The 27,303-nt window shown below is 35.0% G+C and overlaps 1 protein-coding gene and 1 long non-coding RNA gene across 2 annotated transcripts in view; one reads left to right on the top strand and one right to left on the bottom strand.

The window, feature by feature from the left end:
• The window catches only part of LOC132108252 (uncharacterized), a 73,324-nt gene that overhangs the window by 30,972 nt on the left and 15,049 nt on the right, over positions 1-27,303 (bottom strand). The window lies entirely within an intron of this gene.
• abcg1 (ATP-binding cassette, sub-family G (WHITE), member 1) lies at positions 52-24,709 on the top strand. The gene is made up of 15 exons (XM_059514922.1): positions 52-287; positions 4,180-4,411; positions 14,689-14,806; positions 15,696-15,828; positions 16,643-16,693; positions 17,046-17,191; positions 18,955-19,078; positions 19,190-19,304; positions 20,055-20,203; positions 20,534-20,635; positions 21,297-21,465; positions 21,583-21,683; positions 22,077-22,235; positions 22,341-22,459; positions 23,370-24,709. The coding sequence occupies exons 1-15, from the start codon at positions 225-227 to the stop codon at positions 23,596-23,598; spliced, it is 2,010 nt and encodes a 669-aa protein (XP_059370905.1). The 5' UTR covers positions 52-224; the 3' UTR covers positions 23,599-24,709.

Below are 27,303 nucleotides of genomic sequence, written 5' to 3'. Positions count from 1 at the left end.
AACAGTTCAGCGTTTTACAACGCGCCTGGTAGATATCGATCACCGGTGTGTTCTGTTTGGTTTCATTGCAAAAACGCGCCGTGTGTGCATCGCACGCGTCCTCCGCTGCTGTGACGTCACCTTCTGAGCACGCAGCGCAGGTAGCTCGCGTGTAAACAATAACAGAGGCGAGAACGAATGCTGCATCTCACTGCACTGAGTCTGTCGCAGCACACTCTACAGGAATGGCATGTCTTATGGCAGCCTTTTCAGTCAACAACACTACAGTGACCAACTCCATCATAATGGTAAGATTGTTTTAACTTGTTTTAAAAGATTTTTTAATATTCAGATTGAATATTTTTTAAACATATTCTCGATAAGATGCATATAAATGTTCATTGTTTAAAACATGCTTCAGTGATGTATTTCAAATGAGCTAGAGTAACCCTCACTCACTGACGACTTTATATCAATGTACTTTCCTGTTGTTATAGACTGCACAATCCTTAGTGCGCAAAATAAATATTTCCCTTCAAAAAATGAGATGCCAGGACTAAATTTGCTCAAATGGAATAAATTATTAAAAATTCATATGTGAAATTGATGAGGTGGATTTTAATATCCTTTTATATTACATGATATAGTTTTAATATGAAAAACACATTAGTGCATTAAACGGACATTTGGGCACTACTGTTTTCCCAGAGCTTAGAATAAGCTTTGTCTGATAGTAACCTCATCTGCCTGAGGCGGATTAGGTTGTCTCTCTTTAAATTTAGCATGCGTTTCACTAATGAACTATTAATATAGACTACCATATAGTCCTCAAATTTGCAACCCCTATGTACATTTTATTAAACAATCAAGTGCATTTGCAGGTTAAATTGCTGCATGGAGTTCTGTTCCAAAAATACTGTCTTGTACCATCATGTTACAGTGATGTTATTAGAGAGCAATAACATGATAATGTACTTCAAAATATACCATGGAAAATTGTTGAACACCACAGATATGGTATGGCCAAGAAATATGGTGGTTAAACCACTGTGCTTACGGTGATGTAATGAGATGAATAATTTATAGTTTATGTATAAAATAGTATGTTGTTATATACACTGGTGTTTAAAAGTTTGGGATCAGTGAGATTGTTTACTTTTTATTTTCATTTATTTCTTTATACAGAAGTCTCATGCTCATCAAGTCTGCATTTATTTAATAAAAACACACCAATATTGTGAAATATTATTACTATTTAAATATGATAAATTATATTTAATTAAATTAATAAATTAAATTATATATTTTAATATAAATATAATTTATTCCTGTTGTTTTTCTTTTTGTTTTTGTTTTGTGATAGTAAAGTTTTAGTAAAGATATTTTTTTATAAATGTTGTTATTTTTTTTCTTTATTCTTTTAAGAATCTTGAAAAAAGTACCACAGGATCAATCAATCAGTCAATAAATAACTTAATAAAAAAAACAACAAAGCAGCTTAACTGTTTCCAACATTGATAATAAATCAGTATATTAGAATGATTTCTGAAGGATCATGTGACACTGAAGACTGGAGTAATGATGCTGGAATTTCAGCTCTGGTAAAGGGGAAAAATATATTTTCTTAAAATAGAACTATTATTTTGAATGGTTATACTATTTCATTTAATTTCATTTATTATACAGGAAAGGTTAAAAGGTAACAAGAGAGAAAATTTAATTGTCCCTTATTCAGTTTAAAAACGGGTTTCCAGCAGGTTCCTGTTCTGCAGAACATGAAACATAAAACACAATTTACAACACAAGCTCAAAAACACTAGCACAGGCTAAACAAATACAAACAACTAAAAACAATACAAACAGAAACAGGAGAGTAAATAAATGATAAGTGAGTACACATGCCTTTTTGAAACATGTGATGGATGGTATTTTTCTTATGTGATGTGGAATATCATTCCAAATTTTGGTATATGTATAAAATGTTTAATTTAACAATATTATTGTTATTACTGTATTTTTTCATTAAATAAATGCAGCCTTCATGGGCTTAAGAAAAAAAAACTTGCTGATCCCAAACCTTTTAGCAGTAATATATGTAATATCATGCTATTTTATAATATCTACAATTATTTCTGTCAGTATTCAGTAGTCATCTTTTTTTGGTGTCATTTGAATCTTCTTCTTTACTGTACAGCTTTTCAGTGTGACTTTTGATAAAAATCTTTTTTGTCATTTGTCAGCAGAGAGTTTGTTGTCTACAAACTCCTCTGGGCTGCAGTGTGTTACATAAGGTGATTGGCACATCCTCAAGAAATGCAGAGGTCAGACAGTTTTGACCACAATATCAAAAAGATACTACAGTGTATGTCTACTTTTGAAGCAATTGATAGCAAAATTTCGGAAGAAATAGTGCATCACCTAAAGTCATCAACCTGATATCTTGACACACTTCCTACATCTTTTTTCAAAAGTGTGCTAAATTGGTTAGAAGCAGATCTCTTAGAAGTGGTGAACGCCTCACTTCTTTCTGGGACATTTCCAAACTACCTGAAAACTGCAGTTGTTAAGCCCCTTCTGAAAAAGAGCAATCTTGATAACACAATTTTGAGCAAATATAGACCAATATCTAATCTTCCTTTTATAGGTAAAATTATAGAAAAGGTTGTTTTTAGTCAGCTGAACTAAATGGATACCTGGACAATTTTCAATCTGGTTTTCGACCGCATCACAGCACAGAGACGGCACTCATTAAGATAATTAATTATATTCGCTTAAATTCTGACTCTGGCAAAATATTGATGCTGGTATTGCTAGATCTCAGTGCTGCGTTTGACACTGTCAATCATAAGATACTACTAGAGAGACTGGAAAACTGGGTCGGGCTTTCTGGGATGGTACTCAAATGGTTCAGGTCATACATAGAAGGGAGAGGTTATTATGTGAGTCTAGGAGAGCATAAGTCTAAGTGGACGTCCATGACATGCGGAGTCCCACAAGGGTCAATTCTTGCACTACTCTTGTTTAGCCTGTATATGCTCCCACTAAGTCAAATAATGAGAAAGAACCAAATTGCCTATCACAGCAATGCTGATGATACCCAGAATTTACCTAGCCTTATCTCCAAATGACTACAGCGCCATTGACTCCCTCTGCCAATGCATTGATGAAAATAATAGTTGGATGTGCCAGAACTTTCTTCAGTTAAACAAGGAAAAAAACCCGAAGTTATTGCATTTGGAAACAAAGATGAAGTGTTCAAGGTGAATGCATACCTTGACTCTAGGGGTCAAACAACTAAAAATCAAGTCAGGACTCTTGGTGTGATTCTGGAGACAGATCTTAGTTTCAGTAGTCATGTCAAAGCAGTAACTAAATCAAAATACTATCATCTAAAAACATTGCAAGAATTAGATGTTTTGTTTACAGTGAAGACTTGGAGAAACTTGTTCATGCCTTCATCACCAGCAGGGTGGACTATTGTAATGGGCTCCTCACCGGCCTTCCCAAAAAGACCATTAGACAGCTGCAGTTTATCCAGAACGCTGCTGCCAGGATTCTGACCAGAACCAGAAAATCGGAGCATATCACACCAGTCCTCAGGTCCTTACACTGGCTTCCAGTTACATTTAGAATTGATTTTAAAGTACTTTTACTCGTATATAAGTCACTAAATGACCTAGGACCAAAATATATTGCAGATATGTTCACTGAATATAAGCCTAACAGAGCACTCGGATCATTAGGATCGAGTCAGGTAGAAATACCAAGGGTTCAAACAAAACAAGGGGAGTCCGCCTTTAGTAACTATGCCGCCCTCAGATGGAATCAGCTTCCAGAAGAGATCAGATGTGCTAAAACACTAGTCACATTTAAATCTAGACTCAAAACTCATCTGTTTAGCTGTGCATTTATTGAATGAGCACTGTGCAATGTCCGAACCGATTGCACTATATTTTACGTATTCACTGTATTTTATGTCAAATCATTTTATATTTTTAACTGTTTAAAATTCATTTTAAATAATTCCATTTTAAAATCCTTTCCAAAGGTTTCAAATTGCTTGTTTTTATTTTTGTTTTATTATTTCTTCATGACTATTTTACTTTCTTTTATGTTAAGCACTTTGAATTACCATTGTGTATGAAATGTGCTATATAAATAAACTTGCCTTGCCTAAGCGCTCTCTCTGTCCTCCCTCAGAATACAAATGGACCTCCTGATCTCATGCTAGACCCCAGAACCGTGTGCGTGTCCATTGATGAACTGATGTCCAGTCAGCAGACGCCGCTGTTACACGGACACCTGAAGAAAGTAGAGAACAATCTGACCGAGGCCCAGCGCTTCTCCTATCTCCCCCGCAGACCTGCAGTCAACATCGAATTCAAAGATCTCTCTTACTCCGTTCCTGAAGGACCATGGTGGAGAAAAAAAGGTATGCGTGACCTCCAATCACTGAAGCACTGCAATGTATCATAAAAGTAAAGAATTACTATTCAGGTTTTACTACAGAATTCTAATGCGTTCAGAGAGACCCTTGTGAATAAGTAGTGCACCTAATAGTGCTGAACGTGCACTTGTACTGCGATTTAAGTCTTAAAAAAAACACTGCAGATAATACTAATGAAATAAAAGGCCACTTAAGTTTACTTTACAAGAGCACACTTTCATTACTGTTTCTTAACACACGTATGTACGCTTTAAGCACAGTTAAGTTGCAATGTAGTAATGTCAAATTAAAAGTTTTACTTCAAAACATATTTAAAATGATAGTTTTAATAATATTTTGATGTGTTTTAAAGAGGTATACTTGTTTTGATTTGTTGACTAACATACTAAAAACTAAATATAAGTACTTGATTGTTTTTTTTACCAGCAGTGTTATTCAATAGTACAAATATTAAATAAAATTTACTGAATTGAAACTTTATCATGTTACATCCATACAAGTTTCAATACAATGACATTAAAGTATTTTTTAGACTATTATAAATGATTTTCAGTATATTCAGCAGTACACTTTTAATTATTTTTTTTTATGTATTTCCAAATTTAACAGTTATTTAGTGTGCTTTCTTTAAACAGATATGCATTCTGAATAATTTATGTCTAGAAAATGTATTTTAAAAGCACACTACAAACGGATTTTGCTAAACATTTTAATTCAATTAATTTCAAAGGTATTTGTTGGTTTCTGTTGTAAATATTCTGTTAAAGGTACAGGTTGTTAGGACCTGCCACTAGAGGGCGCACTACCAAAACAATAACAATCGCGTGGTTTGGTGATGTTAAGAAGGAGCGTGGAATGATGGGATGTGTTGTCTTCTACCCAACCGCTGACGGCCATCAATCAGACGATATGAAAACGATTACCACTTGTTCAACAAATATATACACTTGTGTACATTCAAACACAATAATTGGGCATACATAGCAAACACGAGTTCAACTATTTGCGTGAGTAGGTTACATACAAAGTCAATGCAAAGACGCGATCAGACGCGTCCTCACGCGGGTCTAGAGGCACGATGCCCCACCTTTGGCATGTATGCCCCATAATACTAATCTTGTTGATCATTATAATAGCATACGTTTTTTGTAAAGATACGAATCAAACAACTCACCTGCGAGTAAAACACAAGCGTGTTGGCCCGTACGCTTGCGTTTACGGGAGCTGTCCTCATCGACAGAACCAGCGGCAGGCGGTAAACAGTAATTATGTTCCATAAATAAGTAACACAATCCACCATAAAACATGCAAGAAGAAGTAAATGAGGAACTGCTTGAAGCAAGCTAGTGGTTTGCTGGACGCTAAACACTACTTCCGCATTTGTCTACGACACTGTTGTCATGTGGTTTCTACGTCAGTAAAGGCGGTAACAAAGGGGAACTAACGTCATTGACAGGCGACTGCACTGCCCCGTGTCACTGTTTAGAATGGGAATTTTCTCATGATTTACAAGTAGTTGAAAACATTAGAGATATTGTTAGTAATCAGCTGGACAAAATATATAACACTAGCCTAGTGGTTTTTGGATATTTTAGTGAAAAATCTTACAAATTGTACCTTTAATTGGATTGATTTCAGGTGGGAATAGTACAGTACATGAATTGTCCAGTAATATAGAGAGTATGCATTTCGCCAAGAGTGTTTAGTCTTTGGGTCCAAAAGTGTCATTTTTGATGGATGTTATCCTGAAATGCCTCCATGCATAACTCTGATGGAAATTCATAAATAAAGCACCGAGGCTGACATAACAGCCCAGCTGTCTGCTTTGCCTTGGCTTTGCTCTTCATACTTTTACCTTAAGGAGCAGGGTTTTACTGACGGGCAGTGAAGTCTTCATTAGGCTCACCATCTGGATTGTAATGTAATTTTAAGTTGGCAAATGTTCAGCAGCAGCAGCTTTGTAAAGCAGTAAATCCTGAGCTGCCATGCCTGAACAGAGGGCCGAGAGATGGGCGCTCTTCATCCTTCAAGATGCACAATCTGTTATTTTTACCACATTTTGTCAACTTTCCCCTATAGCTATTTGGGATGTGTTACTTCATTGCTCAGTGTGACCTAGGTCTTCTGATAAAAACAATGAATAGCTGTTAGTGATTAGAACTTACTTTGTTTATTCTGATCATATGTAGAAGGGTGTTTTTATTCTGATAGGCATGTATGCACGCATAAATAAATATAACATAAAAATCTTTAATAAAAAATAACTAACTGAAAGAATGACTGAGGCCCCATTTACATTAGTGTGTTTTCGTTTTTTAAACAGCGTTTTAGAATTAAAATGATCCACTTTTATACTTGCCTTTTAGCTGCATTTCAAAAACGATCTCGTCTACACTGCATAACCAAAAACGCATGTCACACGACCAATCATGCACACTATGCATGCGAGTAAAAGTGTAAACAAGAAGTCTGTTTCTAGTCACTGGCAGGTTCAACAATAAGCATGATTACTGTTCATGATTCGGTTACACGGTCATCAAGATACGCAGAGATCACATGGGCAGCCATCGTTTTCGAGTCTCCGTTTTGGTCTGTTTACACTGAAACACAAACTCTGCAGTTTTCAAACTACATTGAAGTCAGCAGCATATTCAAAATTCGACGTTTTTGAACGTTGAAAACGCCAGAGTAGTGTAAATGATAGGCATAACCGTAGCAAAAGTTATTTGTTTTAAAATGAAATAGCACTAGTGTAAACAGGGCCTGAATAAATGTGAACTTACAGATAATCAATTGATTTCTGACTAGTCTTTAGAAAGCAAAATATATAAAAAAAAAAAAGTTGGTTGAAATGATGCACTGTTTGGTAAATGTATTTTAGAGCTTTATTTTCAGTGGAGCATCCCACAACCAAATCATACACCCCACCCCCGCACTCTTTAGCTTTTTTTACTTTGTGAACTACTTTTATTATATATATATATATATATATATATAAATATTTGTTTCTAATAAATGTAATTAATATAGTTGATTAAAACATTATTTTGTTTTATTTTTTGAACTGTTGGCCTCTGTAATGTACCATTTTGTGGCTCTATGCTATGAATAACTGAATGAATATATGAATGTATGAATGAATGAATGAATGAATTTCTTGCTTAGTCTAAGAATTAAAGTTTTTTTTTTTTTTTTTTTTGTCATCATATGGAGAATTTTCATATGGCACTTTTATAGTGGCCTCCATAAATGATAATTGTCCTTGGAGAAATCCTTATACATAATAGTGTTCAGGCTGTGTATGACATGACAGAAAAAAAAATCAATTTCTGGTTCAAATATTCCTCTTGAAATCATTTTGAACTTGTCATTCAAATTGTACTGCATTGTGAATAATTACAGTTTGAAAAGTGGAAACATTTTCCCGAAGTACAGAAGCAGGTTTTAAACTTCAGTGACACCCTCCACTGTCACTTTGTGTCATGAAATATATAGAAGTCCAGGTCCCATAGCCAAATGGCTCATCGTTCTGGTGGCTCACTCATCGACTTTGGTTCAATCCTCTTAGATTGCCATCAGCTTTTTTGTCCTTCTCCAAAAAGAACAGGGTGCTCAACACACAGCCCTGCCTTCATATCATGCATTTAGCATTGGAAGCAGCCAGAAAATGCTCTGGATTGGCAAACAGACGGGCATGGATAAGAGAATCTTGTCATGAAATGATCAGGGATAGAACCATGATGATGTCACATTTTGGAAGTATGGAGCAGATGTTGACAGGGCTGATTTGGTCCTGTAGACAACAGCAGCGATCAAAGCTTTCAGAGCCTTGGGCTGAACAACGAGACTGAAGCATTTATGCAGCTGATGTGTTATTGCCAGCCATTGTGCTATGCTATGTCATTTGATGCAGTAAACTAGGTTAACAAAAACTTCTTTATTGAATATGAATATATGATTGAAATGCATAAAATGTGTGCATTGAAATATAATTCTGAATATAAACATAAGCTTGTTTATATGAAAAGGTTAAAAATCATTAGTTTTTATTTGGCTGCTCTGACTGTTTGTTATGGCAAAAGCAGTGAGAGAAAAGTGTGGTCAGGTGATGTTGGCTACTTTTAATGGTCTGATCAACTGCTCTCATCTAGTATCTAGTCTATGCTATTATTTTCATATGAGTGATTATAGTGAGTGAGTTTCAAGAACATAAGATCCAGCAGTTTAAATCAGATATTCTGACTTTGTGACTGTATTTTTTAAATTACATTGGTCATAAATCACTTAGAAGAACTGAATGCTTAGATACACACAGACATCAAGAATCAGTGTATGAATCTCAACAATGGTGACATGCTTTGTGCCGCAATGCATTCTGGGAGCAATGGATGAGTTTTGTATGATGCACCCAGAATACACTACAGCATGAATCATGTCACCATTGTTGAGATTCATACACTGAATATTGATGTTTGCGTGAAAAAAAAGGTTCTTCTATTTTTAACCCTTGAATTTATCTGGTTCAAACTTTTCCTGGGTGTCAGTCTGTTGAACCATTGAGTTGCTTTAAAAAATGTGTCTGTTCACCAATAAGGTATAGAGAGTGATGGACAGCTTCAACTTTACTGCAATAGAAACTGGGATTTAGCTGTCTAACAAATCTTTGTAATCCATACTTAGAGGAAAGACATAGCGAGCAGAGGCACTGCCTGCAGCTCAGCTCCGCTCTCACAGCCGGTAACTATCGGTCAATAAACTCCAGTAACCTCCAGTAACCTCTGCTGAGAGCTGAGGGCGCGCTGGAACAGGACGAAACCATCGCTGTGCACTTGAGAAGATAAGGCTGCTACTGAGCAATGCTTTTGGAGGAGGCACGTTGCCCTGTCACTAGGTAACTTGTCAGAATATCTTGGATGTACATTGTTTACTTTAGGAATGATTCATTTTTTCCATCATTAATGGATTATTCCTGTTACACAGTGCATTTTCCTGTCTTCATCCTTATACACATAATGTCTCCAGGTGAAAAGTTGGCACTTTATTAAGAACTTTTTTATTCTATTCTGTTCTGTTCTAGTCTAGTCTAGTATATTCATTTAACTGTTTCAAGCAAGACTTTTTGAATTTGTAATAATTAACATTTTATTTGTAAGTTTTATTTGAGTATTATATAAGAATTAATTAATTTAACTTTTCCCTTATATATTGCATTATAATGATAATATGCACAATATGGGAAGGGCCGACACGCAATGACATTCAGTTTATTATTCACTTTATTGTACCTGTTCTATTCTGCTATTTTCTATGTTAAGATGCGTGACCCCGAACATCAAAGTTTAAATGAGACATAACCGTGAATATCTCATGGTTTAAATATCTTGCTCGCTATATCTAGATTTTGCCATTAGATTTCGAAGACCTAATTTCTTCCAAATGTTGGGTCTCCTGTAAAGTGTTGTTATAATTTAAGCACTCACATTATGGATTCCTTGCCAATGATTGTGTCATAAATATATAATAGTGCAATCTACAGGAGTGATTTTTCAGGCGCTGTTTCTGGGACCTGAAAAAGTTCTTACAATCCTTCTGTTAAAGTCATGTGACAAAACTTCATGGCTATTTGATGGGCTTTTGGTCAGCACAGAGTTTTTTTTTTTTTTTTTTTTACATTACTCAAACATGAAGTGTTCTATATACCCTTGTGAAAAAAAGTGCATAATTGTTATTGAATCTGGACTTGTAGTTTACTTCAAATATTAGAATTTAGAAGTATATAAAGAAGGTCATTGTTTTTAATTGTATTAAATTGCAATCATCATTTACTGTACAGTGTTGGTGACGACACATTATGTATTATACACATTATGGTAATGCGAGTTACGTAATCAGATTACTTTTTCAGGTAACTACTAAAGTTACATTACTTTTTAATTTACATGAAAAATATCTAATTTACGCTTTCAAATAAGTAACGGCAGTTATTTTGTTTTACCATTTATTGACTGACAGCTCTCCTGTCCCCATGTTGAGAAAATTTTCTAAGGAGCAATGCAATCTTGTAATGCAATACATTTAAAAGTAACCATATGTGTGTGTGTGTGTGTTGTGTGTGTATATATATACTGTATATATATATATTACACAGCATGTTGAAGTCTAAAACTCTTATGCTGTGTACCTTGCCATGCCCAAAAACAATATTTTCCATGATGTTTGTGTGGGTAGAGCTTTTAATAGCATTTAAAAGCCCTTAAAGAACCTTGCACAGCCTCGAGTAACAGACAATAATGTCTATGTCCAGCCTACTGAAGCATGTAAAAGAGTAAAGTGAACTCTGTAGTCCCTCTCCTCCTCCTCTGGTATTTTTACCTTGACTGGTCCCTTGTGTTGTAGTAGCTGCATGGGAGAAAATGAAGCATGTGCCAGGGAGGACTAATAGCTTGATGGCTCAATTACCCAATGAAATCTCCTTCATAGGTCAGAACGACCAAAATAGCTGCCTGTAAAACATTGGCATGGAAACAATGTTCTGAATCGCAGGTTTGATCGGTATAGTGGCGGCTCATGGGTTTTAAAATAGAGGAGGAACACTAATTGTATTAGCTTGGGGATCCCTGCCGATTGTTATTATTATTATTTGCTAACCACTTTAAAATGGCTTTTGTGGCTTTTAGTCAAATGACACACATTAAGCAAGATATCATAACTTCACTTAGCTGGCCTATCACTTGAAGCAAACATCCATCCCTTCTTAAAAGTCTGTGTTAAAAGAGAGCTGCCTGTTGTGCCGACTGCTGTATATATGCTGAATATATCTTATATTCAGCTTGGCGCATTTTCCCTTTATTTTTATATACTTTTATATTTTTGTATATATACTGTTTGAATGACAGCTTGGTAAATTTGTTGGCAATCAAATATTCAATATCGCTACTCACCATTAGTTACTTCGTACTTTATCAGCGCAGTGGGAGACGTTCAAACTAATATCATGTCATTTACAGTTTGTCTCTATGATGATTGGTTGATACACCAGAAAGGAGACTAGCCTCCCCTACATGGTTTCTTTTCTCAACACTCCTCAGCGCTGAAAGTGAACACTCGATGATGATTGGCTATTATTATTTTATTTATTTATTTATTATCCAATGGAGGCACAAGAGTTCAGATCTCCCTCGGCGTCCCCCTTCCATTCTGAATCACTTAGTGGTTGTAATTAAATGAGCAGATTCGGCACATTCGCAATAAAAAAGTGGCACTTTACAAATTCAGTAACATGTTGTGGTATTACATACAAAAAAAACACATTCTAATGAACTTAAAATTTTACATTTTATTAACATTAAATCATCCTAATTTTTACCTAAGGTTTTTGGGGAAGCTGTGCCTCCCCTGCCTCTGCCACTAGGTATAGAAATGAATCAGTGAATGAGGTACCCAAGCTCTTTCCCACCCAACCCCAACCAATAAGATAAGGAGTTACTGTAAATAGCCATTCGATAAGTTGTAGCCAAGACATCTAGTCACAATTCTGCATTGACAAGCTGGTTTTATGAGAAGCATCCCACACACCATACACATCATTCAGTGCTTGCATTTTCAAGTTTAAGGCATTCATATGAAGCGTATACTTTATTCAAGGCATAAAAAGATAAATCTATACTGGAAAATGTACAATACTCAGTCTTGTAGCCTGGAGTGAAGTCAATATGTATATTAGAAACTATTAAGGACTAACATAATTGGTATGACTGCAATTTAATGAAAAACTGAGCGGTGGTCCATGGTGCAATACAGAAAATTGGTGAGTCATATTGTTTTTTCAGTGGATGCAAGACATAGAAGGTTATAATATAACCTTTAATATAATATATTAAAGATTGATATATTAAATATAATAGAATTAAAATCTGATAACATGACTATAGCACCACAATAGGACTTTACTATGGGAAATGTGTACACAAATATGTCTAAAATAAACCATCACAAAATCTAGCAATTCCGTGGTACGATCATGATATGATCTGGTTCTGTGGCATTTGTGTTTTATATTGATATGGTGTTTTACATTGCTGGTGATTTGGTTGTGTAGGATGTGAAAGTGTGTAGGCGCTTCATTTGACTACTTATCAAACTTACATTTATCCCCAGGGCACAAATTTGCTGTTTGCCAAGCGATTTGAATGTTGTTATAGAGCATAACATATGCATCGTCTGATTAAACCCAGTGCAACATGAGTATAAGAGAAGCAGAGAATTGTTTTTATTTTTTCCCCCTACTGTGGTGGTGCAAAAGACACCAATATGCAGTACCGCAGCATGTTCTATATTATTTTGATTTCTTGCACACTTGATCATGACTCAAAGTAACCTTGGAGTCCCTCATGGCCAGGAATAGCTCTCTCTTCTGTCACATGCTGCACATCAGGTGCACTAGGCAAAATCATCCTGCCGTTATTTGCTAACCAATTGGTTTCACCTAGAGACTGCACCACTTTAGAAACAGTGTGATGCACCTTCCTGTATTTTTGGGGTTACTAGAGTGCACAGAGGGAGAAGCCCTGGGATCCTGCACTAAAAGAGGACGGGGAAGGTCAGAAGTATTTGTGTGTTGCTCTGATGGATTGTAAGTACAATCCAATTAAACTGGCAGCCACTGCAATCAAATGGATTAGCATCTCAGCTTCAGCTACTGAATAAATAACAGGTTATAACCGGTCATCCTGTGGATGTCCTCTTTTTGCTGTATAAAAACATGAGTTATCATGGTACCACTTTAGATTAGGGAACACTATTCACTATTAACTAGTTGCTAACCTACAGTATATTCCCTACTGTCAATAGGCTGCAAATTAGGAGTTTATTGAGGGCAAGCTCTTAAGTTAATAGTGCTACTGTTATCATTTCCAAATTGTCCTATAGCAGCTTATGTTAAAAAAAAATAGCATACACTTTTAAAATAATATACTTAGGTATATATTTAAGAGTACTTTAAAATAATTTAAGTAGTGTTTTTGGACACTTAAATGCATGTTAATTTGAAAATGTATTATAATTTGCATGCTTATTGGACACACAACTTATATGCATCTTTATATGCATTTGCATAATTACTGTTACTGTGTTTTTATATATGGTTGGAGTGTGCTGCTAAATGTGATGACAAGCATTTACGTTAAAATAAAGTGTCTAATCTATTAAAACTTGTGTGTCATGTATTTAAATGTAATTTTTATTATGCACTTGCTAAATTTTTTTTGAAGTGGCAATTTCCGTACAGTATATGTTAAAATAGATTACATTTAGATGTATGTTAGACAACACATCAAAATAAGTGTACTTCTTTAAAGCATGACAGAAGATTATTAAAACATTGAAAATGTGCTTTAAAGTTACCTGTAATTAAGTGGAAAATTGGAACACTCAATATGGCAGTTGCAGTAGTTAAGTTTGACTTTCCAACTTAAAAAGCCAGCCACCAATCGGCAAAGTCAATATCTGATCTTTACAATAGTTCCTGCTCTCAGCGTCAGTTACCACATTTCAGCTTCATGAATGAATTTTTTATACTATATTTGTGTTAAAAGGTAATTTTCTTTTACCCCATTGTGACAAAGCATTATAATGTGACAACATACTGTATCCTGATATTCAGTCATCTTGTAGTCTAATGCAACAAAATTTAACCAATGGCCTAATAAAATGCGTATATTTTAAGTAGACCTTAAGTGTCAAATATATGGAAGCCTGTTTCCACCACAGATTAGAAAAATATTCCAGACAAAGAGTGTTTGTCTGGAACAGACTTCCATACAAACACTCTTTGAGTCTAGTGTTCATTAAATCAGGAACCTAAAAATGTCCAGTTGCTTACAAATCTGCACACAAAGCTGCTGTAAGATGGTGAAGAATGCATTATACATCTTGACAAAAGAAAATTGGTGGATATTGGAGAAAGCGTTATAGCATTAGTTCTTCATTCTTTGAAAGTTAGAAACAAAAAGGTCAGTTAGAGCCAAGAACGGGGTTTATCTCAAGATCTCACTCAACTGGAAAATTTCAGAAACCCAATTGTGAACAAATAAAAATCCCTTTTCACCTCCAATCACAGAGCAACCATTATGTAATCAGGAGAATTTGAAAGAGGTACATTATACAACTGTATGGGACAGCTCAGGTTGTTCATTGTGCTTATTGTCCAGACTGTGGAAGGTTTCTCACAGGGCCACCTTTTTTTCTCTTCCACCTTGTGTCAGGTTACAAGACCCTTCTGAAAGGGATCTCTGGGAACTTCACCAGCGGTGCTTTGGTGGCCATCATGGGACCCTCAGGGGCCGGGAAGTCTACCTTGATGAACATTCTAGCAGGTTATAGGTTAGTATGACCATACTATACTCCATCAAACATAAGGCATGTGGCACTAACTATTTTACATTTCAGTGAATTGGTGTGAGGTTTGTATGAACACCCATCTGTAGTGAGGCACCAAATTTGCCACTAATCACTGAACAGTTATGTGCTTGACATATCCAGCACAGCCATCGTATATTTTTCTTCCTTTTGTCTCATCTACTAGAAGCTTTTCATTATTTATTTAAATGTATTTATTTTGTGGACACTTTCATGCAAAGCAGTTAACAAATGAAGAATTCCTGAAGCAATCTGGAAGATGTAGCAGTTACTTTTAATATGATACTTCTTAGTAGTGCCTTCTATCTAGTAAAAAGTAATATTAAAAATACATTTATTTCATACTAAGTATAATTCAAATCCATTAACATATTTACTGACACATCGCTCAAATCTTACTGATATAGAAAATATAATAATTTTATTTGGAGTACTACTTATGCACAGTGCACATTTCTTAATAAAGGCTAAAATGTGTTTTATTGTCACTATTGATGACGATTGTATGATCTTTGAATAATAAAGATCTTTAAATGTACGTTTTGAAAAGTATACATGCAGTAGTTTGATTTGAACAATCATATCTTCAATTTTAGTTGGACTTCTGCACTATTAAATTGCATTAAGCACACAATTAGTTGTTCTGGTTTAGTGGACTTTAAGTATACCAGTTTAGTATACCAAAAGTATAATTGCAGGGTACTTTTATTACGTACATAAAATACTTTATTTCAAGGTGTCCTTGTTACACGCTATACTGTATGTGCTATTGTAATAACAAGAAATTATACAGAATTACATGCAACACTTTATTGTAGTTAATTAATTTTAAACTGTGTGCTTTGTCACACAGGGAAACGGGCATGAAGGGGGCGATCCTGATCAACGGGCATCCCAGAGATCTGCGATCTTTCAGGAAAGTGTCCTGCTACATCATGCAGGATGACATGTTACTGCCACACCTCACCGTACAGGAAGCCATGATGGTGCGTGTCTGCTGAAATGATATCACCGAGCTGCATTAGTGACACGCAACAGTGGCTAATGAAGCACTCGGCAATGGAGTATCCAGGAAACAGTGTTTTAATGAGGAAATCCATAAAAAAAAAGTTTTGAAAGTGATTCCAACGATTCCAATTTTAGCATTATCTTTATAGTTATCGTCCTGGGTGTGAACGGGCCTTAAGACGTCTACTCTGGGCCAATCCAGAGCTGTTGAAATTCAAGATTCAATCAAAGCAATCTGACAGATGACACATTTACTCCGCACTGTGTAGTTGTCTAATTCAACAAAAACACTGACCTCATATAACCCTCCATGTCCTTTTCATTTAATGATGTCACAGAATATACCAGTAATATGAAACCGATGTGTGAATGGCGCCTTACCAGAATAAAACGCCACATTTTTTAATTTACCAGTAAAGTCATTCTGGTCATTTTACAGTAGATTACTGGTGTGAAAGGGACTACTGTTATTGTGTAAAAGTATGAGTATTCGCTTTCAGTAGTAAAGTACAAATCATCAAAAGTGCTTAAAATCATTTACTTTACAGCCCTTGTTGCATATAGCCTCTGTATAAGCTTTATATTCAGCCAAGAAAAACACATTAATACCAAGCACAATACCTCATGGTAAATATAACATACACAAACAGAAAACATGCTCTCACTGTTAGTTTCACAGGAATACGTCTCATGTAATTGCAGGTGTTGTGGAGTTCATGCAAATCCCTCTGTTAGCTGTAGTTGTAGCGCTAATGCTCATCATGATCTAAATCGCTCCCTCTCCCTGCTCAGGTATCAGCTAATCTCAAACTCCAGGAAAAAGATGAAGGCAGGCGTGAAATGGTAAGTGAGAGGCGTGGGAAGTTTCCCAAGTGGTTATGTACTGTATGAACGCCCTAATCTTTGGGACTTTTGGTAAAGGTCTACTGTGGGTGCATAAAACATTACTTGACCTGCATGTTTTTTTGCATTATACTAAAGTGACAATAAGGACTACTAGTGCATTGTCAAAATTCAGTTTCAAATAAATTATATTCTTCTGAATTATCATGGTTTCCACAAAAATGTTAAGCAGTACAACAATTTTCAACACTGACAATGAGGATGTTTGTGACACTGAAGACACAAACAAGGAGAGTAAAATTCGCATCACAGGAATAAATTGCGTAATGATGCATATGTGCTGTTGTTGTAGGTTCGTGAAATCCTGACCGCTCTGGGTTTGTTAGAATGTGCCAAAACACGCACATCCAACCTGTCTGGGGGTCAGAGGAAGCGTCTGGCCGTCGCTCTGGAGCTCGTCAACAACCCACCCGTCATGTTCTTTGATGAGCCCACAAGGTGAGCTTTCTCCAGACTTAAGAAAAATGGTGTAGGATTTACAGTCTCCACTCAGAAACTGCTAGTGAATTTTGCAATAGTAATCTTGGTTTTATTTACAACTTTGAAAAATCATTTTTACAGTGCACGTGAAAATTATGACATGCTTGGCTATGAGGCGGCATACAAGTGACGTCCCTGATCCAAATATATCTCTCACCCATGAGGTTTCTCTGTTACATCCTTGTAATGTGTGAATGCAGTTTAATTGCATATTCACTTACAGGCTTTGCGCAGTTGGGATACTGTAGGACGGCTGAGACCTGGTCTCTATGGGCTCTGTTAAGCTCTTCATTCCTCTCTGGGATTGCCTGCTAAGAACAAAAAAGATTCCCTGATTTTCTTGGAGAGTGGCAAACTAAATTAATTTTGGCATAAAACGATACTTTCATAAATCACATTTATACGATAACCATGCTTATCCAAAGATAAACAGATTCTCCGTCATGGAAGTTAAAGCCATGTGGCTTCGGCTCGCTTCTATAGGTTGCATAAGAGCAGCAGCGTTATCGTTAATATGATGTCACAGAGTTAAATAGGACACATTCATGCCTCAAAGGAACACATTAGCTGAGCATCCTGTCAGAAGCTTGTGTGCAGCATGTGCTGTGATGTTGTGCTGTTTTGTCCTTTAAGATAGACACGCAGTTTTCCACTTTATCCAGCAGTGTCTCTGTCATCTGTGATAATTAATATGGCCTTGATAGAGGGAGGTGAAGATTACAATCTAATCTCATCTCTATAATCATGTCTGGCCCACTAATAAACACACTTGAGCAGCACCATATGTAATATAGTATAATATAATATATCATATCATAGAAAATAATATAATTATACGTTGCCTTGTACCTTACATGTGCAGTGACAATAAAGTTGAATCTGATCTAATCTAATCTAATCTAATAATATAATATCATATCATATAATATCATATAATGCAAAATAATATCAGTGTTATTTTAATATTTTAATAGCATACAATTATAGTTTTATTAATATTTTGTTTTTATATTTCATATATATTGTCTTATTTTTTTATACTACGTAGTTGAAATGAAGCCTTTTATAAATAATATAATATATCATTGGTGCAGTTATAGTTAATATTTAGATTTTTTTTTTCTATTTTTATTTTAATTGTAAATCATTTTAAAGTTATAAAGTTTTTATAATTTTAGGTTTTGTCATTTTCAAAATTATTTTTGTCTATATATTTTTTTTTTATTACAGTTTAAGTTTTAGTGGTTTTAGTAATCTAAAATTAAGCTTAATTAAGTTAAAATAAAATGAGATGTTGCCGTGGCAACTAGCTAAAATTAAATTATTGTACTTTTTTTTTCTCCATAAAAGTTTGTTTGTTTATAGTTCAGAACATTTTTGATTTTAGGGTTAGTTAAAATAAAATAAAATAAAATAAAATAAAATAAAATAAAATAAAATAAAATAAAATAAAATAATGTAATGTAATATAATATATTTGCCCGTTTCTATTAGAATGAAAAGTACTTTAAAATTCGTCAGTTCGTTCCGACGTGACGTAGAACGGACTGACTGAATAGGAATGAAAGTGAGATCGTAATTTTGGGGATGGGAGAAGGGAAAATGTGCATAATGTAGGGCCACAGAGCACCAGTGTGTTCATGGTTGTTACTGTGACATGACTCCAGCCACAGGGAGGTGTTGTGAACTCATTTTTCTCTGTGTGTTTGTTCTCTCTGAAGTGGACTGGACAGTTCATCCTGCTTCCAGGTGGTCTCTCTGATGAAGGCTCTTGCTCAGGGTGGTCGAACTGTCATCTGCACAATTCACCAGCCCAGCGCTAAAGTCTTTGAACTCTTCGATAAGGTGATCATGATTTTACATTTATACTAGAATATTTTTAAATACATGCTATTATAAGAAATGCTGTCTCCCACACTTCATTTTTGGTGTTTTTTGTTTGTTTGTTTTTTTCAGCTGTATGTCCTCAGTCAAGGCCAGTGTATTTACAGAGGAAGAGTATCGAGCTTAATCCCATATCTCAGAGAACTGGGACTCAACTGTCCCACCTATCACAACCCCGCAGACTTCAGTAAGAAAATAACATATCAGTACACAGCGGTCCAACATTAGCAAACACACACACACACACACACACACACATGTTTGTTTTTGTGAAAAGTGGGTTCATCCCATAGGTGTAATGGTTTTTATACTGTACAAACTGTATATTCTATGGCCCTACACCAATCCTACACCTAACCCTAACCCTCACAGGAAACTTTGTGCATTTTTACTTTCTCAAAAAAACTCATTCTGTATGATTTATAAGCGTTTTGACAAATTAAGTCACCCTCTCCTTGTAAAACCTGTTTCATACCCATGTCATTATACAGAGTTGTGTCCTGATATCACAATGTTTTTTTTTTTTTTTTACTGTTCACCAAGGCTGCATTTATTTGACTGAAAATGCAATAAAAAAACTGTATAGTATTTTGAAATTATTACATTTTAAAATATTTTTTTTCCATATAAAAATGTAATTTATTCATGTGATATCAAAGCTGAATTTTCAGCATCATTAGTCATCAGTGTCACATGATCTTCAGAAATCATTCAGATATGCTGATTTGCTCCTCAAGAAACATTGCTTATGTATTATCTAAGTATAAAAACACTTGTGCTGCAAGTTTTACCAGTTCACTCACCAATGACAAATGCAAATGTTATTTTTGTATGCTATCTATACATAAACGAATAATATAGTGAGAGTAATACACGTCTATATTCTCAGCACTGGTGTCTTTTTTGAGTCTGAGAGTGTTTTTGTTCATTTCTTCAGTGATGGAGGTGGCCTCTGGTGAATACGGGGACCAGACGGCTCGGCTGGTGAAGGCCGTTCAGGAGTGCAAGTGTGAGAAAGACTGCAGAAGTGAAATGAATGGTAATGGGGTCCATTATCCCTTTCTGTGGCACAGACCTTCCGATGAGGTATGTAAAAATACATAAAGTCTTTATCTAACATGTCATATAAGATCTGCAGAATCTCTATACAACCCTTTTTTTTAATTGCAAAAATTTTAACCTTTAGGGGTACAACATCTGGGTTTTCACTGGGGCAGTACTTTCAAAGAGACAACTTCGTACCTTCTTTGCCCCTATGCATTTCATAAAGTATAAAAAAATTACATATTACCACTTTATGAATATATATGGCTACTCTGAGGTACTAATGTACACCCTTTAGGGGTAAAAAAGGTACAACGGTGTTCTTTTTTTCTGACAGTCAGTAAATGTGATATTTGAACCGGTTTTCTTTAGGACTCTTCATCTTCAGAGGGTTGCCATAGTTTCTCTGCCAGCTGCCTGACACAGTTTCGTGTGCTTTTCAAGAGAACTTTTCTCAGCATCATGAGAGATTCGGTAAGCAGCACTGCCAGCTTGTGGGGAAGTTTAGTAACACACACACACACACACACACACAGCAAAGCCAAATCTGCCATAAAGACCATCAGATGTTATGCAACAAAAACAGACATTAAGCTTATCATAAAGAGATATAATTATCATAATTACCTTTTAATATTAGTAGTGAGGTCGTGGATTTCAATTTTGTGAGTATTTCACTGAAAATTACTGAATTGTTGTTCACAGATCATATTTTTTTTTCACTGTGCATTCCAATTAATCTCAATCAAATTTTGATTAGGTAAAAAAATTACAAAAAAATACTAGCTAACTAACACAATAAAAACATGATAAAAAGATGAAAACATGATAAATTGCTAATTTATGCATTTGTACACAAATTGCATTATTAAATAATGATTTATTTAATCAATTATTTTTGGAAATACCTCATATTGTGTGCATGAATATGCACATTAGAAAATACACACTAGCACATATAGCATTTTACAGCAGAATTTCATTATATTTAAATTCCACTCAAATTCAATTTAGAATGAAAAGAAATGCATCCTGTTTGCTCCCTAAATTCATAATATTTTCAAATTCAGTTACTAAGCTGCAATTCAGAAGCCAGTCAGTACTGAAGGTTTGAACATGATTCTTCTTCATTTAGGTGTTGACACATTTGCGGATCATGTCTCATCTTGGGATTGGAATTCTGATCGGTCTTTTATACCAGGGCATCGGCAACGAGGCCAAGAAGGTCCTTAGCAATTCAGGGTTGCTGTTCTTCTCAATGTTGTTCCTCATGTTCGCAGCTTTGATGCCCACCGTCCTCACATGTGAGTCTGTAAAATGTGTATAGAAATGTCCATTATATTCTTTACGATGCACACCTTCACTATCTTGATAATGACATGCTATCCTTGCTCATCTGTTCTTTCTGATTGTTATTATAGTTCCTCTTGAGATGGGCGTCTTTCTGAGAGAGCATCTAAATTACTGGTACAGCCTAAAGGCATACTACTTGGCCAAAACAATGGCGGACGTCCCGTTTCAGGTAACATGGAACAAAAGAAAACGTGTGCTTTCCTCCTGAAAAGTTATGACTAGGATTTACAGCAGGGTTTCCTCAAACTACAGAAACATAACAGGTTAAAAACAGAACAGAAATCAGGAAAGGGGGAACACTAAGATGGTTATGGCATAAACGCTCGAAGCAGATTTGCTTTTCAGGTCAAATCACTGTTTGCTCAATTTAGACAAATCCTGCCGCAATGTTACACAAGCAGCCTTTGGTCAAAAATCAGAAATGTCCTCCAATCAGAAAAATTCTCCAATTAGATGGAAAAAATAGTTTTGAATGTTATGGAGGAGTATTCAGACTGTCAGTCTTCTCTTTAAAACAGACTTTCAGAAAGGATGAATCTGAGCGGTCTGTTCTTCCTCACAGATCGTGTTCCCAGTGGCCTACTGCAGTATAGTGTACTGGATGACATCTCAACCTTCAGATGCAGTGCGTTTCATACTCTTCCTGGCTTTAGGGACACTCACCTCACTGGTTGCACAGTCACTGGGACTCTTGATAGGAGCAGCGTCCACGTCCTTACAAGTAAATACCTCAATATCATTATCAATGCATTTCGATGCCATTAATAGAAAATGCATGTTTTGCCTAATGGTGATATAATGATGCAGTGTTGTGTTTCTTTGACAGGTAGCAACTTTTGTCGGTCCTGTGACAGCCATCCCCGTGCTGCTGTTTTCAGGTTTCTTTGTCAGTTTTGACACCATTCCAAAATACCTCCAATGGATATCCTACATTTCCTATGTCAGGTAAAGCAACCTCAGGAAAGACTCAGTATTGAGCTAAGGGGCGTTGTTAGGCACAAGACGGTTATAAATTCACTGTAAACCACTGCTTCACGGTGCTTATTGCTTATTGCGGAACTATCAGTTTAATAAATGTAACTTCATAATTCTATTTTCTTTGAATTATACAGTACTGACACACATTTATGGTAATCAAAAATCTAATCTGTATTAAAACTTTTATTCAAATGTATAGTAATATATAGCATAGTGGTATAAAAAAAAAAAATAATTTACGTTCTTTACTATGTCAATCTACACAAAAAGTTCACTTCTACAAAACATTACAAAATTATATTAAAATAGTTATTTGAAATGTACTTTTAACATTATCAAAAAAAGTATACTTTTTAATGTGTGCTTAAGAAACCTTTTGCAAACCTTAGTGGCCTTTTATTCTATTAATACGATATAATCTGCAAGTGTATTACAGCAATTAAGTGTATTTAACTCCTTTACATTCCAGTCAAATTATTATGGATAATATAACATTATTTCCTGAACAAGAATTCTACTTTGCTTAAAAAAAAAGTTCCCGTTACAGAAATTAAATATGCCACTAATATGATTTAAGTCGTCTTTAAATTATGCAAGATATAATGCACAGAAAAGGTTTATCGTGATGATAAATGATCATGATATTGACCTAAATTTAAATTATTTTATTTTGCAAGTAGAAAGAGGCTGTAGGATGATAGGAAAGAAACTAAACACTAAGGAGATGTACTTAGTGGTTCAAACATTAAATATCTGACAATAGTTGCAACACAATGTTGCATTTGACCAATCAGAATCAAGTATGCTAGAGACCTCTATAGTACAACAAAACAGGATACCAGTATATCTTAAGTGGTCTTCTTCTAAATGTTTTCAGATATGGTTTTGAAGGAGTCATTCTGTCCATCTACGGTCTTGACCGTGAAGACCTGCACTGCGACAAAGATGAGACGTGCCACTTCCAGAAGTCTGGAGCCATTTTGAAGGAGTTGGATGTTGAAGATGCAAAGCTCTACCTGGACTTCATTGTACTGGGCATCTTCTTTGTGTCGCTCCGTCTGATCGCCTACTTCATCCTGCGATACAAGATCAGTGCTGAGAGGTAGACTTGTGGGAGATGTGATGGACTGTGGAGACTTTCCTGCCCAGGGAGGGCTAAGCTGAGAAAGCCAAAGCAGAGAGGGGTTGTTCCCTCCAAACTGACCATCGCCGTGTTTTCCCAGAAACCTGGGCTCAACTTGAAGTCACAGTATGTAGATGACCAGCTTTTGCTTATATAAGAAGACAAAGAGCTTAGAACACAACAGTTTTGGGGCTCAACCGAAAGTTTGTACGGATAGAGAGAGAAACATGAGCATGCTGAAGAAAACTTGTAGAAACTGATAAAAGACTTTCACAGGAGAGGTTCTGATTTCGACTGAAAAGGGTTTGCATGATCATACTGGAGAGCTGGAATCTTGTGAAAAAGAAGTGTGTTCAATTCTATTAAATGTGCACTTTTAGTGTTCTTCAAATCTTAGAAAGTGCATTTATTAAAATGTACTTGCAAATAATATAATATTAATGCAATAAAAGACCACTTAAGAGAGTACACTGTCATGAGTGTTTCTTAATACATTTTAGTGCACTTTTAAAAAGTGCACTTTGTAATAATGTCAAATCAAAAGTCTTACTGCATTTTAAATTATAATCAAGTACTGTTATTTGATATTACATTTCGAAGTTATATATTTCAAATGTGCTATATTGTAAAGTTTGAATCAAAACCATTTTTAAGTATATTTAGTTTTACCATCGATATTTTTCAGTGCATTCAAAATTAACCATATTTCATAAACAAGTAATTACATATAATGGTGTACTTAAGTGGGTACAAAAAGGGCTCTAAATTTCAGGCTTATTATATTCAGTATAAATGTGCAGAATGTGCATTTAATTGCATTTACAATGTGATTAAGTGTCTAAAAACAGTACAATTCGTACTAAAGTATACTCTTTTTAGATTTAATTATTTCTTCAATATGTACTATTTTTAAATGTATGCTAAAATGTGCTTCTTTTTCACAAGGGTGCCCAGTTTGAGCACATAGATCTAGATTGTTTTTGTTCCTATTAATTGATTGCTGGTTTACCTGACATTCCTTCTACGTTACTGAAAAGCTCTTATTCTGTCGGTAATTACTGCTACTCTTGAAAAAAAAAACCTGTTTAACTGTGTTTCAAAAAATTAAACTGTAGAATGCACATACTTTGATCATTAATAATAACACTCAAAAAGAGAACTAAATGCATGAAAAATGCATCAAATCCTAATTATGTGTAATTTTTGTGCCACTACTGTCACCGAACACAAAAGGTTTCAGTGGTTGAGCAGTCTCGCCTCCAGCTTACAGATGTGGTAAAAAGTAACTGGCTTGCTGGGTAATGTGGCATGTGGTGACATTTAATTCATGCTGACATTTCTGAGTTAATCTGGGAATTGATTTTAGGATTAATAAATGCATGCATCATCTTTAAAGCTAAATACAGCATGTTTAGAAAATTGGTCAATAGAGCGTAATGACTTTTGCCTGTGTTTATGGGGCCACATTATGCACAGTAAACCATCTTCATATGTAAAAATAATAATTTTGCCAGTTTTTGCAAAATGCATGGCTTTTATTTGTTCATTGAAAGGTCAATTATAGGATTTCATAACCGTTAACAAACTCCAGGTTGGCAAACCTTCATTTTTTCTTTCTACATTCAGAAATGTATTTTGGGTTTTTCATAGAGGATCTCGCACACCTCCAAGTGGCATTTATCATCCAAACATGTTTTATTCACATTAAAGGGCCATTAATTAATGTGTTGTTATTTGTTGACATCTATGCACAGATTTTATTCTTTCTGGTTATGGGACAATCTAAAAATAACTTTAATTACAAAGTCAATGCAAAAGTGTAAATGGAGACAAAAATGAAGAAGAATGTTATTAATTATCTGTGTTCCTTTTATTAATGTCCATTATGTTCAGTGACCTTCAAGCTGTAGGTCCCCAGAGCATTGTTCACTAGACATTACAGGCCACAATGTGAATGCTGAGCTTCAACTCAAGTGTTATGACCATTATAATCATACCAAACCTTTGCTGTGGACCTTGATGTGGAAATCGATGCCGTCTTGCTACATATTTAATCTTTGTTCTTTTGGTATTTCTGCATAGAATGTAGAGCATATTTTTATTTGGTTTTTAAATGTATGTTAATTTTCTTGTTTTTATTATTTAGTTTGCCTCTTAGAATTGTGTACTTACGATATGAAATTTAGAATTTAAATATAAGAGGTTTCTGTAGACATTCAATGTTTTAAAATTACTTCATTTATTTTAAATGGTCTTCTATGATATGTTTCTGCTACACAAATTGTTACATTTTAGATATAATAATAAAGATGAATGATTTTCAAAGTGCTTGTGCTTGGTCTGCTCTGTTTTTTTTTTTTTTTTTTTTTTGGATCTGAATGCTTCACTTCTTTATTTTATTTATTATTATTTATAATTTTTATTTTTTGGGCTAAAACAATAAAATTTAAAATGTAAAAAATTTAAAACAAGAATTCTGCATTCAACCCAGTCTCACTGGAAATATGTGACTGGATAAATTTCTGCAAAATCTGTTGCTTTGGGTACACAGTTTTCAAACTAACATCACTAACATCAAATAACTTTGCATGATATATCATCAAGGTTCAGTGCAGCTTCAAAAAAGCTTACCTCTTTCCAGCTGTTTGCACAAAAAAACACATGATACAACACTTAAATTTAATTGGATGTATACTGGCTGGGCAGATATATATATGTTTTCTGTGTTTAAGTGCAACGTTCCTCCCTTGTTCCATGTATTTACAGGGTAAACAAAATTTGTGAACTGTAATTTAAAGTGTTGCTTGTTCCCCTTATTCTGTGTAGTTAGAGGGGAGGTGGCTACAACAAACTGATCTAAAATGATTGTTGTTCACAGTGGCAAGCGGAAGTTTAGGAACCCCTTGCGGAATCTGTGAAAATGTGAATAATAAAAAAAAATAACATAAGAGAGATCATACTAAATGCATGTTATTTTTTTATTTAGTACTGTCCTGAGTAAGATATTTTACATAAAAGATGTTAACATTTAGTCCACAACACAAAAAAAATGGCTGAAATTATTAAATAGCCCCATTCAAAAGTTTGGGAACCCTTTGTTCTTAATACTGTGTGCTGTTACCTGATGATCTACGACTGTCTTTCTGTTTGGTGATGGTTGTGCATGAGTCCCTTGTTTGTTCTGAACAGTTAAACTGAGCACTGTTCTTCAGAAAAATCCTTCAGGTCCTGCAGATTCTTCCGTTTTACAGCATCTTTGCATATTTGAACCCTTCCCAGCAGTGACTGTATGATTTTGTACATCTTTTCAAACTGAGGACAACTGAGGCACTCAAACACAACTATTAAAAAAGGTTCAAACTTTCACTGATGCTCCAGAAGGAAACACGATGCAGCTGGGGGGTGAAAACTTTTTCAGCAATTTTTATTTTTGTGGACTAAATGTAAACTTCTTTTATGTACAATATATTACTCAGGAGAGTACTAAATAAAAAATAACATGCATGTAGTATGATCTCTCTTATTTTGGTAAAATTATTCTCATTTTCACAGATTCTTCAAGGGGTGCCCAAACTTTCGCATGCCACTGTATAATTAAGGTCATGCATATATACATACAGTACATTATATGCCAGGTTATATAACAATAAACATGGTGCTTTATTTAAAGGGCACCTATTATGCAAAA

This window comes from Carassius carassius, chromosome 28, assembly GCF_963082965.1.
Source record: "Carassius carassius chromosome 28, fCarCar2.1, whole genome shotgun sequence".
Taxonomy (NCBI): domain Eukaryota; kingdom Metazoa; phylum Chordata; class Actinopteri; order Cypriniformes; family Cyprinidae; genus Carassius; species Carassius carassius.
This window is presented reverse-complemented; position numbering and strand designations above follow the sequence as displayed.

What these genes read in the sequence shown, in the direction of transcription:
- abcg1 (XM_059514922.1), top strand. Translation starts at nt 225, where the DNA reads ATGGCATGTCTTATGGCAGCCTTTTCAGTCAACAACACTACAGTGACC. An exon ending in ACCATGGTGGAGAAAAAAAG is followed by an intron (nt 4,412 to 14,688) that starts GTATGCGTGACC and finishes ACCTTGTGTCAG; the next exon opens with GTTACAAGACCCTTCTGAAA. An exon ending in TGGCGGACGTCCCGTTTCAG is followed by an intron (nt 21,684 to 22,076) that starts GTAACATGGAAC and finishes TCTTCCTCACAG; the next exon opens with ATCGTGTTCCCAGTGGCCTA.